General features: G+C 56.6%; 1 protein-coding gene across 1 annotated transcript in view; it reads left to right on the top strand.

Moving 5' to 3' along the window:
• The window catches only part of LOC111159061 (nucleoporin 210), a 104,508-nt gene extending 87,955 nt beyond the window's left edge, over nucleotides 1-16,553 (top strand). The window contains exons 31-40 of the mRNA XM_022521440.1: nucleotides 1,317-1,492; nucleotides 3,426-3,646; nucleotides 4,914-5,050; nucleotides 7,676-7,793; nucleotides 8,802-8,948; nucleotides 10,452-10,702; nucleotides 11,657-11,873; nucleotides 13,652-13,747; nucleotides 13,825-13,908; nucleotides 15,137-16,553. Coding sequence (XP_022377148.1) covers nucleotides 1,317-1,492; nucleotides 3,426-3,646; nucleotides 4,914-5,050; nucleotides 7,676-7,793; nucleotides 8,802-8,948; nucleotides 10,452-10,702; nucleotides 11,657-11,873; nucleotides 13,652-13,747; nucleotides 13,825-13,908; nucleotides 15,137-15,237 — 1,548 coding nt within the window. The 3' untranslated portion in view covers nucleotides 15,238-16,553. The remainder of the gene's footprint in view (nucleotides 1-1,316; nucleotides 1,493-3,425; nucleotides 3,647-4,913; nucleotides 5,051-7,675; nucleotides 7,794-8,801; nucleotides 8,949-10,451; nucleotides 10,703-11,656; nucleotides 11,874-13,651; nucleotides 13,748-13,824; nucleotides 13,909-15,136) is intronic.
• Nucleotides 16,554-17,897: the final 1,344 nt, after the last annotated feature.

Here is a 17,897-nt window from a genome sequence, read left to right on the forward strand (position 1 = left end):
TCGCAGGTGTAAAATGGATCTATTCACCTTTGAGCTGAGAAATTGTATGGAAGAATTCACTGAAGGATAACTTGGGGGCAAATGTCTTAGAGGAAAAGCTATAGCATCTTCTGGATGTCACAGCTGAAGGTCCTTGGAGGTTACTGATCGCAATGGCCTCATTTCACAGAGGGAGAAACTGAGGCCCAGCAAGGCCTATGATCTGCTGGAACTGGCACCTCCGTGTCCCGATGGGGCCACCGGTACCTGATTGGTGCCCAGGAGTAGTGGCTGTGTGTGCTAGATGCCCGGCGCAGAAATCATTGCATTTTATCCATGGTGACATGGAGAATTCAGTAACCCATTTTACAGGCAAGGAAAGTGAGACTTATAGTGGAAGTGAGTCACTCTTGGTGACTGTGAGGCAGAGCCTGGGCCCTAATCCACATGGGCTGGGCTTGGGGTTGTGTCCCCCAGACTTATCACAACACTTTCCATGCCCCCCCTGCCATTCCGTGCTCCTTAGTGCTGGGGGCTTTCTCCTTGGGCATCCTTTGGGTGGGTCCCCCAGATTTCCCTCCTGTACCTCCTCACCACAGGCTGAATCCTGAGTGACAGACAAGACACGTGACTTCAAGTTTTGAGATTTTTGCCTGGGTCCCTGACCTGCTTCCTTAATTAGTGCCTTTTTGTTTCAAGGTGGGTGCCTTGCAGGGAACCCTCCACCCTACTTTTTGAGTAAATGGAATCTACTCACTGCTCATCCTACTTCAGCAAATAGGTATTGAGCACCAACTGTTTACCTATCACTGTACCCACTGAGCTTTATCCCAGAAATTAGGTCTTTCGAGGGAGTGAACGTTCTGGCCAGGATAGATTTTACTCGGAGTTAGGGGGCCAGGGCACCGTCTCTGGAGCTCGGGTTTCCTCCTCCCCATCCTGTTTTCCCTGGAGCCTCCCAGTGCCCCCCAGTTAATGCTTCCCCTGAAGTCCCCAACGGGCATTCCTTCACTTGAATGCCCGGAGAGCCAAGTTTCCCAAAGAAACCGAGCATTCAAAGCCTAGGGGATATTTTTGCAAAATGAATAACGATAATAATTTTTTCAAAGTCACGGGTTTTGGCTCTTATAGGTTGGGTTTTCTTTTCATGAATCTGGCCCGCTGTGTGGGAAGGCAGGAATCTCATCACTAGTTCAGGACTCTCAGGAGAACAAGGCCTTTCCTCTTTCCAGGACCCCAACGTCAATCCAGTCCCCGGTCCTTCCCGAGGGTAGTACCTCCCAGCTGGGGAGGCTGGTTCCCAGAGCAGTCACTACCACATCTGCTCATGTCCTCAGGTGTCTCCTGTTTCTTACCTGAGGATCTCCATGAGCCCTGCCTTGCACACCCACAACAAGGAGGCTCTGGCAGCCCTGCCTTTGGGAATGACTGTGACCTTCACAGTCCACTTCCACGACAACTCTGGAGACATCTTCCATGCTCACAACTCGGTGCTCAGCTTTGCAACCAACAGGTAGGCTGTGGGAGACCCTCATTTCTCATGGGAAGGAGTGCCTCAGTTGGACCTGGATGGCAACTGGACAGTCTAGTGTCACTGAAAGGAGACTTCATTACCTGCGGTCACCAAGAAAAGGGAACATGCCACACTTGTAGGGCCCCAAGGGGAAGCCCTGGGCTTGCTCAGGAGGCAGGATTGAGGGGAAAACGGGCCAGAGCCTTTATTACCATGTGGCAGGAAGCTATCGGTGATGTCCCTGGTGGGCAGGAGGTGAGACATAGGTGTCAGGGTTTGGGTTTGGGGTTGGAGGGCTTGAGGTAAGACTTCTGTATACCTGGGAAAGCCCGTCGCAGGGAACATGGAACCACGACATAGTCATGGCCAATGCATTGGCTCTGTGATCGGCGGATGCAAAAGTTGGTCACCCCATAAGGCCCACACCTTCCAGCACTCCGGTGCTGGTGAGGAAGGAGTGTGATGTTCACTGCCTCTGCTGTGTCTCACTGACACCTCACTATAGCCCATTTGCCAAGGCCCAGAAAGGTCAAGCCACTTGCCCTGGGTCACACAGCCAGAAAGTGGGTTTGAATACCAGGTCGCATCTGGCTCCACGGGCAAGTCATTTTGGCTATCTCTTATAGCTGTTAGCTGCAGCTGTATTTTGGAAGGTCTCAGGTGAGGTGACAGGGCGCTCTCCAGAGCAGGAAGAGAGCCGTGGCCTCCATCTGGGCCCGCCGAAACCTCTGACTGGGTCTGCTGGAGCAGTGAGTCTCAAGGCGTGGTCCCCAGACCAGCTGGGCAGGAGCCCTTAGAAATACAAGTTCCCAGGACCCAACACTTGGTGTTTTAAGGAGACCCCCAGGTGATTCTAAAGCCTCTGGTACAGACTAGCTAAAAGCAGGAGAGAGAGGAATTGGGCACAGGAGGAAAGAGGACAGCTTGGGCAGGAGTTCTAGGGAGTACGGGAACAGAAGAATATATGCAGGTGTGAGTGACCATTGCAAGTTGGCCTCCCCGCAGGCCTGCAACAGATGTGTTCCCTGTGGCTCACATACCCAGGGCCAACACTGGGGAAGTAGCATGGTAGAAGGACTGGGGTTTGGAGTTAGGCCCCGTTCAAGCCCCAGCTCTACCCTTTGTGGACCCTTCCTAGGCAAGGCAGCTCATCTCTCCAGGCCTCAGTCTCCATACCTGTCATGTGGGGAACCTGCCTCGTCCTCAGGGCCATCAACCAAGGCCATAGTCATGAAGGCCTCTGGCAAACCGTGGAGCTCTGTGCCCGTGGTATGAGCTGTGCCTCAGTCTGGGATCAAGGCTACCCTGGAGAAAATGGAGGCAGGTCCTCCCAGCCCCTCGGCTACCCCACAGAAGTCGTGCTGGCCCTTTTGTGGTGGGAGCCTCTCTCCTGGAGGGAAGTGATAAAGCCAGAAACCCTGCCTCTCTGGCCAGCCAGTCCAGGCCTGGTGCTGACCAAGCACGTGTCATGCACCAGCTGCTGGTCCCTGTGCTTTGTAGCCACCGACCTGGTTTAGCGCTACGTCAAGCCTAGGATGCCATGGGTTTATTCTCATCCCCATTTTAGAGGAGGCAGGAGACAGAGATTGTGTCTCCTGAGAACCTCCCACCCTGTTGGGAAGGGACTGGCAAGCGCTTTGTAACTCCCCTTGCCCTCTGGCCTCAGCTTTCCCTTCTAGAACATGGGGACATGCTCCAGGCCACCCCAGCTGTGGGCCAAGGGCTCCTCCCGGGACAGGGGGGAGGAGGTCAGGTTTAGCATGGCCTGCAGTGGCCCCAGATCTGCACCAGCTGCTCAGTAACCTTGAGCCGAAGGGACGTCTGGGGCCACGGTCAGCAAGAAGCTTGTCTGGGCAGGGCTCCATATTTCTCCCTCCGGGGTCAGGCACCTCTTCCCTAAGACTGAGCGCCCACCTCCTCCTCCTGTGCCTAGAGACGAGTTTGTGCAAATCGGGAAGGGTGCCACCAACCACACATGCGTCGTGCGCACCATCAGCGTCGGCCTGACGCTACTCAGCGTGTGGGATGCTGAGCATGTGGGCCTCAACGACTTCGTCCCGCTGCCCGTCCAGCAGGCCATCTCCCCGGAGCTGTCTGCAGTGCTTGTGGTGGGAGACGTGCTCTGTCTGGCCACAGTCCTGGTCGGCCTGGCAGGTAAGAGAGATGGATACGGGCCGGGGACTCCTTCTGAATCCGGGCAGCCCCAAAGATGGGAGTGGGCTCCCTTGGTGCGGGTAAGACGAGCAGAACTCGGAGGAGGTCCAAGAGCAGGCATCAGAGCCCTACAGGCAGAATCCCGTGTGCTGCCTCTTTTTGCAAACAGGATGTCATTAGAACTCCGCCATCCCTCTTCATTCACGTGCTGTTGGTGGCTGTGTTTCCCCTACAACGGCCGGGCCGAGCAGTGGCATCAAAGACCCCCAGGCCCCCACAGCCTGACACACGTACCATCTGGCTCTTTACAGAACAAGCTTGCCAGCCCCTGCGCTCGTGTAGCACTGTCTGGTAGAAGTTTCTGCCACTGTGGAGACATCCCATATCCGCTAAGGCGGGGAGGCCCTCCCAATCCAGCCCTCAAAATGCACCCAAGGAACTACCTATTTCATATGAAGGCACTTGTGCCTAGTGGTTACAGGGCTGGACAGAGCACATCCAAAAGGAAATGTAAGCAGGGAATAGCTACTGGGCCCGTTCCGTGATTTCCGGATTTCAGCTGCTCCCACGTCACCTGTGTTGTACGTCCGTGACCTACATCATTTGTTTGTTTTTTTTTTTTCAAAGTTTCAGATTGACTCCCTATTTTTTCTTTATCTAATTCATTTTAAAAGGAAGTTAAACACTGCTCTTAAAGAAAAACAAATCTAACTTGCCAGAAATAGAATGTGGTTGTTATTTTGTGGTCTATATTCTGTAACGTGACTGGCTTTTAACTAAGAAATGTTGTCTAGCACCCGCTCTCGAGCCTGACACTGGCTTTGTTTGCTAAAAAACATTAGATAAACAGTTGGGGGTGGGCAGGGGTGGTCCTGTGGAGAGGTCCAGCTCCCAGGTCATCCTAGGACAAGGGAATGATCAGGAGATTACAAGCAGGGAGGCACTGGAGAGAAAGGAGGGCGGGAGGTTCACTCTGGGCAGGGGTTGCAGCTGTGCAGAGAGCAGGTACCTAGGCCTGCAGCTAGCCCCAGGTGGCTACAGCCAGGATCCTGGGGTGGGGGTGGGGAGAGTGGGCCCCAGTCAGGGTGCCAAGGCCAGTGGGATGGATGGCTTCTACCCTGAGGTTGACGAGTTGAGGCCCCAGGGCAGCAATGTGGAGCACAGGGCTGGGCAGGGCTGGAGGCTGATGCGGTCACCTGGGGGACAGAGTTTGGCCATGGTATTGGCTGTAGGAATGGTGAGTGACAGCCAGCACTTCCTCTCCCAGGCCTCTCTGGAACCTGGAGCTCCTCAGCCAGCAACGTCCTCCACGTCGACCCGAGGACAGGCGTGGCGGTGGCCCGAGAGGCGGGATCTGTGACCATTTACTACGAGGTTGCTGGGCACCTGAGGACCTACAAGGAGGTGGGACTTTGGGGGCACACGTGGCTGACCCTCTCGGGGTGAAACCCTTCGCTTTCTCTACTGAATGACTTCCTTTTCTTGAGCAAAGAAGCAGTAGCATCTTGCTAGCAGTCAGGATCCAGAGTCATGAGTCTGGGTTCCGCTGCCCCCTGCCTCTAGGATTGTCACAAGCTCCCTTTTTGGCACACCCCCCCCAATTCCCCGGCTCCTACACACTCTGGTGGACTGGCAGGAAGGTCCCCCGTGGGCATCCCCCTGGGAGTCCTGGGATGGGTGGGCCAGTGTGGTGATTTGGCGTCACTGAGGAAGTTAAGCCTCCCCGGCAAGCCACCCCTTGAGTCTTTCTGGAGACGAACAAAACCGTTCTCTCCTGTTTATCTCCAGCCGAGAATGAATCAATGAGCCAAGTCGGGCCGCATTCCAAATGTGTCTCATTTTAGAGCCAGCGTGCACGTGATCGAATCCAGCAGTTTAACCTAATAGCTCGCACATTTACTGCTGGGGCCGTGCAGTGAGGGAGCCGATCCCAGATAGGGGCACCTGGTGACTTGACTGACGAAGCTGTGTTCTCCCGGGGAGGAGCCACTGAGAGTGGGCAGGGGAGGGGCTGGGCGGTGTTGGCTGGGGGAGGGAGAGGGTGGCTGGATGAGAGAGCGTGGCTAGGCAAAGTTGTACCCAGCTCCAGAGCCCAGCCCTGACGGCGGCGGGAACCTACCTAGGCGGTGGGGCGGGGGGGGCAGGAGTGGAGGCTGGCATGGCCATCATGATGCACCCTGGGTTCCAGGAAGTTCTGTGGAGTGGTTATGCATGTGAGCCTGAGGGCCAGGCTGCCTGGGTTCGCATCCCAGCTGGGCCACTGAGAGTCTGTGTGGCATCAGGTAAGTTATTTCACCTCTCTATGCCTTGGTTTTCCTGTCTGTGAAATGGATAGAGGAGTGTTGTAAGGATTAAAGGCACTCGCATGTGTGAACCGCTTGGAATGGTACTCAGCAAACCTTCAGCAGGTATTAGCTGCACTGTTACTACTTTACAGCAAAGAGACAAAAGCTTATGCCAAACCTAGGAGGGCTTCATCAGGGATTTTGTTTGTTTGTTTTTTACAGTAGAGAGTGATCTAGATCAGAGGTAAGGTTTGGAACGGGTCCCAGTGCCTGGCAAAGTCTAAGAGCCCAAGAGAGGGAGAGGAGCTGCAGGGAAACCAGGCAGGGGGCTGGGGATGGGACTGGCACCATTGGGCGGGCAGAAACTAAGAGTGGGTTTGGGGGAGACTGAGCAGGGAGAGTCATTAGAGATCGATGACCATTTGGAAGTAGGGATTGAGGGAGAAAGAGGCTTTGGGGATCCGGGGTCTGCCTTGGGTGACAAGGTGGATGTTGGTCCTTTACGCTGACTGCAGTGGCAGGTGGGTAGGGGTGCAGAAGGAGGGGCCGGTGTGGGTGGAAGATGAGTGAGTTGAGAAATGGCCAGCCTAAGATGGCCACAACTCCTCTGTGTGGGGCTGGTGGTATGGCAGCAGGTGTTCCTGGAGTTCCAGAGCAGGGAGCAGGAGAGGGGTTGGGGGGCTAAGGACAGGGATGGTTCTGGAAGACCTGAGAATGGACAGGACTGTGCAGAACATACTAGAGCAGGAGGTGAGAGGGGCAAGGCCTTGGGTCCCCTCTGCAAGGTGTGGAGGAGGAGGAAGAAGAAGTGGGGAGAAGATGATAGCCTGGTGTTCAGGAGGAGTCCAGGAGAAGATGGGAAGACCTAGGGCCAGGGTGCAGGTGCCTACCAGTGAGTCTGAAGGCCCTGGGGCCAGCCCGTAGGCCTGCCTATGCTTCTGCATCAGCCATGGCCCTGGTAGCTGCGTGGGCTTTGGGGAGGAATGAGACTGCATCCCTGCTCTTAGGGAGATCACATTCTGGTAGAAATCAGATCTGTGGGAGGCAGGAAGTGCTGAGTGCCTGCCCAGAGGTGGGTAGACAGGCTTCCAGCTAGAGGGGGTGACTCGAGCTGGGCCTACAAGGACCAACAGGGTCAGTCTCTGCAGGGAGGGTGGAAGCTTAAGGTTGGCGCACAGCTGGGGCGGGGGATGGGGGAGGTCTGGGTGTGGCCAGTGCAGGATGAGCGAAGGGGATGGGTAGGAAAAAATCTGGGAAGACTTCAGTCTGGCCTGGGGGTGGGGGGTGTCAGTCCTTACCCATGGTATGTGGGTTGCATTTTCATCCAGGTGATTTATGTTGAATAAATGACAGTAAAGTAAAACAGTGCCTTCTCTCTTCACCGAAAGCCTAATTAACCAAACTGATGAACAGAGAAGTGATCACAACTGCCCCAGGAGCCAAATTCTGTAGCCCACCCCAAACCATTGAAAGAATTCAGGCCCGCAGTTCAGCTGGGGCTCTGCTGTTCTGGAAAAACAGTCAGCTCAGAGAGAGGGCAAGGCTGCAGAGTCTAACTGGCCCCAGGGTCTAACCCCAGCTCCACCATCTCTGGGCAAGTCTCTCGAATGCTGAGCCTCAGTCTTGTCCCCTGTGCAGTGGGTTGTGCCTCATCACAGGCAGCAGGGTGAGGTCACGAAATTGCCCAGCCACCAGGCCTACACGTGGTCGGTGCTCAGTGCAGTTGCCTCGGCTCCCTTCCCAGATAGTGATTGGTGTCCCTCAAAGGATCGTGGCCCGTTCCGTCCGCCCAGGCCAGACCAGCTTCCAGGAGGCCTCCAAGGTGACCGTCACCGTGGGAGACAGAAGCTCTAATCTGAGAGGTAGAGAGTAAGGGGCTTGCTTGGTCCGGGGAGGGGTCCTGCCGGGCTCAGGGGCTCTGCTGCCATTTTGTCTGCTTTTCCCACTCAAACTTACGCCAGAGCTGCATTTAAACTCCTTCTGGCCTGTTGCTTCCAGCTTTTTAGAAATCCAAGTCGTCCCCAAGCAGAGACAATGAAAAGAGACTTTCCTAAAAGATCCCGGTGCCCAGAAATAGCCTGTGTCTGAGCCAGAAATGCCCCTTCGGCCCTGGGTCACCTGAGGAAAGAAAGCCACACTTTACCCACATGAATCCCAGAAAGTAATGACTTAGCAGAGATCTCACGGCTGATTTTTGTAATCAGCTCTTCCAAGCCGTGCATGGAACATTCGACCCTGTCCCCTGCCCATGACAGCCCTGGACAGCAGCTGTCAGGAATAAATACATCAATACGGACTGGTTTTTTGTTTGTTTTTGGTTGGTTTTCTTTTTTTTTTTTTAACCACTTAACTGGTGGAATTAAATATGGCTGTCCTCGTTCTGATTGATGAGACACCTTTACTGTATCCACTCACCTCTGTTTTCCTACCTCAGTGTGCGGGGACAGCACCATGCAGTCGCCGAAATGGTCCTCAGCGTATTCATGGGGAACTCTTGCCCTCCTGATGTCCAGAAATAAATTGCCCATTTTTCCCCGCTGACAGGGACAGACGATGCGCGTTAGTGGGCCTGACCCATCCAGCCAGGCCGTTGGATACAGCCTCTAGCACAAATGCTCGAATTCGGATCTGGACTTGCCCCAATTCCGAATGGCCCTCCTCCTCCCTAGAATTGTCCTCGGCTTTTGTAACCTCCAGCAGCATCGTGAAGCTGGGGGCAGCCCCGGGGCACCCCGCAAGCGTCAGTTCGCCACCCCTCTGGCCTGTGTGCGCGGCCTGCTCTTGCTTCCTCATTTTGGGGCACCGTGGGCAGGTGCACAGGCCCCGGGCCGGCCTGGCCCACACCCTCCTCACCCACTTCCCATCTCCAGGGGAGTGCTCCCCAGCCCAGATGGAAGTCATCGAGACGCTGCATCCGGAATCCCTCATTAGCTGCCAGGTTCAGTTCAAGCAAGACGTCTTCGATTTCCCCGCACGTGACGTCTTCACAGTGGAGCCAGGATTTGACACAGCTCTGGGTGAGTTGGCGAGGGTTCGAATGGGTGTGTTTGGCCCACCATGCCTCTGTGCAGAGGGGCCCTGTCTGTCAGGAGCCCAGCCTAGGGACTGAGGCCACCCTCTGGACGTGGGTTCCTTGTGGTCACCAGGAGTGCTTGGCAGGCCCATGCTGGGTGACAGCCGCTCTCCACAGCCCCCTCCCTGTGGCAGGAAGGACACACTTCCGAGCTAGAAAAGCTGGGCTCGAGGCCCAGAGCCGTTGGGTGTCAAGGCTCTTCAAACTGGGCAGGATGGTGCCTTGCCCGCCCTGGTGACAGGGCTGAGCAGTGCAAACGAGCACTGGCTAGAGGGTCCTGGGTAACGAGTTTGGGCCACACAGTGTGTCAGAACATCACTGTTCCACGGCCTGTGGAGCTGAAGGCTGGTGCCCTGGGGTTGGAACAGCCGCCTGGGCCCCTGGCATCCTGGCCAATTGACGCTGTCACCAATGCACCCTAAGAAAAGGGGTGCCCTTCTGGGGCACTTCAAGGGTTCAGTAGGATAGTGCCTGTGACCTGCTTAGCATGGGCCAGCACACACTCCTATCGAGTCCCTGATGGTCACTGCCAGCATCAGTATAATAATGATTGTTGATGAGCGTTTGGCTCGTTTTTCAGTTCCTTCCAAGAACATGCAGCCCAGTCTTAATTAGCAGGAGTTAGCCACAGCACCGTGCTAGGCCCTAAGCCCAGCCTGCAGCTCTCTGTGGCTCGGGTTAGTACCCAGGCCACTTCCTAAGACACTAGAGGTGTGTCGTCAGGGCACGTCGTGTGTGGGGCCCAAGTGTACAGAGTGGGCACCCAGGGGTCCCATATTCTCTTTACTCGCAAATGTGGCCCCATGAGGGGCGAAATGTTATTCCCACCTGACCGAGGGAAAGCGTGCCAGCAAGAAGACCGACTCACCCACCGAGGGGCACTTGGCCGGGACGGGCATGGAAGCGACTCCAACACAGGCACCCAGGTTCTAAGCTGCACGGGAGGGCTCTCTAGGGCCCCCCTTGGCAGTATCCATTTAACTCGTTTGTCCACTCAGGGCAGACACGGAGGATTCAGCAGGTACCAAAATAGTCCCGATCCATGTCCTCTAAGAACTTCCTGTCTCTGTACTGGGAGTCAGCCCCAGCCGGCCTGTAAGCCCAGCATCGGGTCAGGGTAACTGTTGATCATTGACTCACAGTCCCTCTGAGCCAGGATGGCTGGGCCCTGAGATGCAGCACTGGCCCACGCCTTCCTACCCCAGGGAACGTCAGGGCAATGGGGATCTGGTGAACCAGAGCATTCTGGGAAGGGAGCCAGAGTGCTGGTCCCAGAGAGGGTGTCCAAGCCACCAGGGGTATGTCCCTGGAGGGTCCCAGAGGAGGGGATGCCTCAGGTGGGCTCTGAAGGGGGGTAGGAGTTGTCCGGTTAGAGAAGCCAGTAGAAAGTGTAGCATCAGGACACGGGCAGGAGAGGCGACCATGGGGAACATCCTCATCTCCACAGGCCGGTACCTCTGCTCGGTCACGATGCACAGGCTGACAGACAAGCAGCTGAAACATCTCAGCATGAAAAAGACGGCACTGCTGGTCACTGCCTCCATCCCGGGCAGCCATGCCCCCAGAGAGCATGTGGGCACCGAGGTGCCCTTCAGCCCAGGGCTGTACACTGACCAGGCTGAAATCCTTTTGAGCAACCACTACACCAGCTCCGAGGTCAAGGTCTTTGGTGCCATGGAGATTCTCGAGAACCTGGAGGTGAGTGGCATCCACACGTGAGCCAGGGGCCTTGGAGATGACTGGAAAGCAGGGAGGCCAGGGGGAATGTGGAGGCCTGGACCACCTCTCTTTGAAATGAGAAATTTAAAAGAAAATGTGAATACACCATATCCTTTTCTTTCTTCCCATGCCACTACCGTTATCTATGAATTACTGTGATTTCTGCAAGTCTTCCCCAACCAGGAGTTAAGTACATGGAGCCAGTACTTAGCATAGGGCTTCCCGGGCACATAGTACATGCTCAGTGAACGTTCGGTATGCTCAGTGAATGAAGTCAGTGCAGGACTGCACACTGACGTGGGGCAGGAGGGCAAACCTCTAATCCCTGACCTGTCACTGACACCTGCACAGCTGGGGACAAGCCCCTTGCTCTGGGCCTCAGTTTCCCATCTACTGAGTGCTGAGTGAATGGTGTCCTGTGTCCTGCGATGTAGCTCGCTGGGACATCTGGGGTGACAGGCCCAAGGGGGTTTTGGCTCCTCTGTTTACCTCAGCCCTTGTCTTGCTGCAGCGAATGTGGCTGAACATCCTTGGAGAGAGGGATGAATTCGTTGCTGGTGATAGAGGGTCTGCCAGGCCTTGGGGTTGAGCTGCTGGCGATCAGCCAGGAACAGAGCTCCAGGCTATTCCCTTGGAAAGTTGGCATTTGGTGATAGTTCATGTTAGTTTAACATTTTTTTAAAGAGCCCTTGATTAGAATTCAATGGTATTGATTTGTCCTTTCCTTAAAAACACTCTGAGTATAGACACCGTGCTCCTGCCCCGACTCGCAGATTTCCTGCTGTCCGTTAAAAGCACCCAGCCATCATCACCTGCCTAGGAAGGGGGCCTGGGGAGGGGTCTCCACTCCTCCACCCTTGGGCCCAGGAGGGAAGCGCATCATTTCAGGCAGAAGTGAGGCATGCTCCTCTCCAGCCCTAATGTCTCTCCCAGGTGAAATCGGGGTCCCCAGCAGTGCTGGCCTTTGAGAAGGAGAAGTCTTTGGGGCTCCCCAGCTTCATCACCTACACCGTCGGCGTCTCGGATCCCACAGCCGGAAGCCAGGGGCCTCTGTCCACCGCCCTGACCTTCTCCAGCCCCATGACTAACCAAGCCATCACCATTCCGGTCACCGTGGCCTTTGTGATGGATCGCCGCGGGCCTGGTCCTCGTGAGCCATGGGACGGGACACAGCTGGGATGGACCTGGGTGGGGAGGGCTGGGCCACATGGTCTTAGCTGTTTGCAGCAACCCAGGGGCATCGATAACAGGACGACTCAGAAATGCAGAACGTCCTGCGAAGCGAATATGGCTCATTTGAGCAGCCACACGTGCTTTGCTTCCCCGTCTGCTCTCAACACGGCAGTTAGAGGGATCCTTTTGAAAAGTGACTAGACCATGCCCCTCCACTGCTCAACACTCTGCTATAGCTCCCACCTCCCTCAGGAGGTAAAGCCCAAGTGTCTCCAGGATCTTGGAAAGCCTCACGTAATCCGCCTTCCCCACCCATTTGTGAGCACCTTGCTCCAGCCACGCTGGCCTCACTCCTGTTTGGGGCACATGTGCGGCGCCCAGCTGAGTCCCTGGCATTCACTGTTCCCTCTGCCTGGGGTGCCTTTCCCCCAGATAGCCCCAGGCAGCTATCTTAGCCAACACCCCCACCTGCATCCAGCCAACCTTCCCTCAGACTTTCTCTGCTCATATAGTAGGAAACTTCGAACCTTACTTCTACTCGAGCCTTTTTCCATCTCCCATGGCACTATTCTCAACTGTCAGCCTATGGAATAATTAATACAATTAACGATTAATTAATCATTAGTTAATGATTAATTAATACAATTATGATTGCCACCAGTCTTCCCCCACCAGAAGCTAAGCACTGTATGTGGGGACGGCGCCTAGAAGAAGGCCTAACTAACATACCATAGGTGCTCAGTAATGGGCGATTCATTGATTCTGTAGACATTATTAGCACCTGCTGCATGCCAGGCCCTGTGCCGGACAGAGGCCTGAGAAACCCCCCACCCCAAATAGGGCATGGATTATAAACACAGCAAGAAAGGAATGGAGGCACATGGAAGGGGTAATTTTACCTCTGCTGGCTTGAGGGTACCATTCAAAGGGGCTGCTTCCACCAGGTCCAGAAGGAGGAGTAGCTGGGGGAGGGCAATGCAGTCAGTAAGACCCTGGGGTGATATGCAGGATAAGAGGCTGGGCCACGAGGAGCCTTGAATGCCAGGTCAGGGGCTCAGGCCTTTTCTTGAGAGCAAGAAAGTGGCCTGGTCAGTTCTGGCTGGGAGCACACTGTAGGGATGGGACCAAGGTCAAGGGCACTTGAAGAGGCAAACACCTCCTTACTGCCAAGCAGGGATGTGTCCTGACACAGGACAGCCCAGTGAGGGAGAGGAGGGTGCAGGATGAGGTAGAGGGAGACGGAAGAGGAGGCCACAGTCTGGACCACCCCGAGGCAGGGCCCCAGAGGTGCGATGGCTTTGGAGCAGATGATACTGGCATCCCTTGGTGCGCGGGCCTCAGTTCTGAGAACGGCAGTAGCCCTGTCCAGCGCTTTGCCCAGCACTGACGGGCGTTGTCATGAGCAATGCAGCGCATGGCTTGACACTTTCAACACTGCCTTGCCTTTCCAGACAACACAGCTGCCTCCTGGGCATCCCCCCCCCCCACCGACTCCCCCACACACGTCTGTTCTTCCTGGGAATGGGTATGGACGCTGAGCCCACCTCCCAAGGAAGTGGGGCCTCAGATGGAACTGGGTTAGTTCCAGTGACCCAGAATGGGCTAGAACGGAGCACTGGGGTGACTGCCCTACAGGACCGGGCACTGGTCCACCACCCCAGGCCTTGGGCAGTTCACCTCACCCTCTGGCTGGGCACACAGACACAAGGCAAGTCCATGTGTTGGTTTGGTGACTTGTCTTTCCATCGATCGCAGACGGCGCCAGCCTCTTCCAGCACTTCCTGGACTCCTACCAAGTGATGTTCTTCACGCTTTTCGCCCTGCTGGCTGGGACTGCTGTCATGATCATAGGTGAGGTGGGCTGCACTGTGTGCCCTGGGTTGCTCCCCCCCCTTCCGCCCACTCTAACCAGCCACATGGTCTTGCAGCCTACCACACCGTCTGCGCGCCCCGGGAGCTCAACGCACCTCTGGCCCTCTCCCCCCGAGCCAGCCCTCGCCACAGCCCCCACTGTGAGTACCCCCCCATCTGCCGACAGGACTGGGGCTAAGAGGAAGGGGTCCTGAGGGAAGAAGTGGGGATCAGGGCCCTGAACCCCAAGTCTCAGAAGCTCTGGCCCTGGCCTGGGCAAGAGGGGCAGCTGAGGTATGAAGCCCAGAAGGCAAATCGGGGAGCTGGGGAGGGGTAACGGTACACTGGTCCTGGGCGAAGAGAGCTTTCCCCAGGCAGAACCGTACAGGGTGGCGGGGTGGCAGGCTGGTGGCAGGGAGCTGTCTGTGGGTGTGCTCGCTGGGACTGGCTCCCCATGCCAGGGCTGCCGCAGAGGGCCGCAGAGGGTTGGGCTGGCTGGCTCAGAGGTGCGGGTTCAGACAGTCCCAGTGATAGATCTCCCAGAGGGAGAGGAATCACGAGGACCATTCCTCTTAATAGTCCAGCTCTCCCTGGTGACCCTGTATAGCTCCAGCGGATACTTCTGTCTTTGAGAAGTGCACTGTCCGACCACAACGGTGCGTGGCAGCCCTTACATCTGTGTTCCGCTGGAGGGTTCTTCCCCCTGAACAGGTGTCTGCTGAGCCCAAGAGGGCATGGCTAGGCTTCAAAGAATCTGAATTTTTGGAAGATAAGAGTTTCGTGTATAGATGCATTTTCCTGGGTGACAAGATCCCGCATGCATCCTGGACCCCTAGCACCATAGCCTTCCACAAACATCCCCCAGCCAGCCTCACAGCGGACACTCACCTTTTCTAACCCCGTCTCCCAGTGCACCCCTCCCTCAGTGTCTTGGGGGAGGACACTGTGGAGTTTTGGCTTTATTTCTGGAATACTCCGGACTTTTCTGCTCACATGGGAGCCTTTGTTCATGCAGCTTTCTCAAGGAGCTCTTCCTGCCGGGATAGCCAGGCCCTCCTCCCAGCATGCCCTGTGGGCTCATGGATGCTTCCATGTGGTCCTGAGACCCGCTGCTTGCTCTCTCCCACAGGTCTGCTGTGGGGGAGCGGGGGGTCAGGCTTCCGCTCCAGGTCTCCCTGCATGTCCGGCCATCACTACCATCCCTTGGGTGACATCACGCCACTGACCCAGGGCTGCCTGGGGGACTGGTCGCTGGGGGAACGAGGTGGCCGAGGTGGGCTGCCAACACTTCTTCCCAGGGGCTGTTCTGGCACGGCCACTGAGGAATCCCCGGGGAAGGCTGAGCTCTCCTATTTGCTCTGTTCCTCACTTCGTCTCTCTCCCCCCTAGATTTTGCCGCCTCATCCCCGACGCCTTTCAACGCACTGCCTCCCAGCCGCAGAGCCAGCCCGCCCTCAAGGTTGTGGAGCCCCGCATACACCTCCCACTAGTCGGCGGGCCGGCCCTGCGCCCCCACGGTGGGGACACCCCCGCTCGGCCTGGCCTGGAGTGCCAGGCCCCCTCGCTGCCTGTCCTGGCCTGTAGCTCAGGCCGTGCCCGTTAGCTGCTGCTGACACGTAGGAGTCCCAGGTGGCTTGGATTTGGTTTTGTTCTTAGCCTTCGCGAACACGCTGGCTCATCCTTCATGCCTGGTTGTCTGGGGTTTCTGGGCAACGTGCAGTCCTGCTTCTCTTTTCTCTCCAGCCTCTAGAATCCCCTTCTTCTCAAGACTTTAAACAGGCAGAAGCTCCATTTCCTAGGAGGGGTTGGTACTGCAGTGTCCTCAGGGATTTTTGTGGGGTTTCCCCCCTGCCGTGAAAACTTTACCCTTAGTCTGGCTCCTGCTAGGAGATGAGGACAGAGAACAGACATGAGTGTCGGATGCGGGCCCTGTGACCACACAGAAGCCTCAGGAACGCAGCAACGGGGACCCCGTGCTGGCTCAGCCTCCCCGGGGGACACTATGGGCCATGGGAGCTGTGAGCCAGCTGCTCTCTGCCTCTCTGTGGACCACTGTGAATTGAAGGCAGTCTTTGTGTTTCTGTTTCCTAAGCGTGGAAAAGTCTCCTGGGACATGGCTGCAGCCCCATTGGGCTATCTGGTGGGGTCTGATTCCTTCTCTCTCTCACCGCTTCTCTATGGAATCATAGTTAGGAAAAGGTCCTTGAGCCAGAGACTGTGATCTTTCCTTCCATGTGTTCTTCCGGAGAAGCCACTGTGTTCTGCCCAAGCACAAAGACCCAGTGTTACCTGTTCCTCCTTCCACATCTCAGGAGACCTGAGCCTCTGGCCCGCCCAGTGCAGGCCCCGGTCTCCCTGTGGCATTCCCCCAGCAAGCCACGGAGCTCGGCCTGGCCAGTGAGGGCAGTGTGCCTGCTCTCCAGGAAGGGGCTGGGAAGGAGAAGACAATGAAGAAAAGGCCCTCTTCCTTCCCAGCCCGTTGTTCATTCAGCACTGGAGGCCTCCAGACCGTGGCCCCTCTGCCTGTGGCCAAGAGCTGGGCCACTCTCAGGATGAACTCGAGACACCCCCCACCCCCGAGCCAGGTACGCGTGGCTGCTGCGTGGGGAGTTGTCCACTTTGACTCTGAGCCAGAAGTGTGAATCCGCTGCAGGCCTCTAGGGCTGGGCCATGTGATTTATTTTTGTAAAGCTGGAAACAGGAAGAATTGTGCCTTGCATATTACTTGAGCTCAAACTGACAACTTGGATGTAAATAGGCGCATTTCTACTTGGTTTATTTAATAAAGCTCTCTCTAATTTCGTAAGAAGGGCGTGCTCGTTGCCAGAATTGCCGACGTCCTGCCTGGAAGGGACCAGGCTCTGGTGACTTTGCTTCTGGTTACATGGGTTTGGGGAGCAGATCTGTTCTGCTGCCCCTCTGTGCCACACTCCCCCTTCTCTGGCTGGCCACCCTGGCCTCCCTCCCGCGCTGTGTTCCCATGGCTGCCAGCCTGGGGCCCCATAGGTGTCCGAGGACATGGCAGCCCTGCCCACATGTCACCAGGTGTCACCACAGCCTCCCCACCCCATCTCCCTCTCTCCCTCGGGCACTTCTCACTCTGTAGCTGTTCCTTCCTCCTGTCTCCCTGGTTTCCACCCCCACTCTCCTCAGAAGCTGACCTCCCTGGGATCACCGTCCCCTTGCCTACTGGTCCCCAGCCCCTCGCCCTCTGCCTGTCCGGGTACTTGCTCCTTTTGGGGGTGGTCTTCAACCGGCCCGCCACAGGCTCGCCGTGAGAGCCCAAGGCAGTTTCTGCTGTCCTGTGTCATGGAGCGGATGCCTAAAGAGACCAGGGGGTCGCCCAAGGTGGCAGGCTACCCGGAGTTTCCTCTGGCAGAGGCCACCTGTCCCCGACGTCACCCTCCTTCTTCCTTAGGACCCACACCACCAACTCAGAGCTGGGTGGAAAGTGGCCACAACACACTTCAGGCCCCACAGTCCTTTGGCTGCTGGAAGCCAACACACAACTGTACTGTGGGGACAGAACATGGGTAGTGGTGTCCTGTGCAGCTCGTGAAATGGACTAAACGGCAAGTGGTGTCCCCAACACCACGTCGTCCCTCCCCTGGCTGAGCAGACCAGGTAAGGGCCACAAGAATGGCTAGGTCCTTGTCTGTGGAGCCTGTGCCCGGACCCAGGACGGCCTCCCTCAACAGGAGAGGACACTCCCAGTAGCCTCAAGGTCAAGCGGGTCTTCTGCCACGGCCAAACCTCATCCCCGTGGATTCAGTGGCATCGCCCAAAAGCAAGCCCAGCAAGCCCAGCGGCCCAGCTCTGTGACCCTCCTGCAGGCCACAACACCACATCTAGCCGCTGCCTCTCCGGAGCCCTGCCCCAACCACCACTGACACTTGCTTCTGCACGACAGGGCACTCCTGCAGTCCCTTGTCACCCATACCTTACATCTGGCCAGTCTCTAAGTTCTCATGAATCTGCCCTCCCCGTAGCCCTCTTCTTGGCCCAGGGGGCCTACCCCAGCATGAGGTCCCAGGCTGCTCACAGATCTGACCATCACCCCCTCCAGCTTACACGCTGCAACAGCCCGGCCTGCCCTTGGGGTGGACGCTGACCCTTGGGACACACCCAGCAAACTGCAGTTTCCAGACAG

This window comes from Enhydra lutris, unplaced genomic scaffold (genome assembly GCF_002288905.1).
Source record: "Enhydra lutris kenyoni isolate GAN:26980312 unplaced genomic scaffold, ASM228890v2 scaffoldscaffold66, whole genome shotgun sequence".
Classification (NCBI taxonomy): domain Eukaryota; kingdom Metazoa; phylum Chordata; class Mammalia; order Carnivora; family Mustelidae; genus Enhydra; species Enhydra lutris.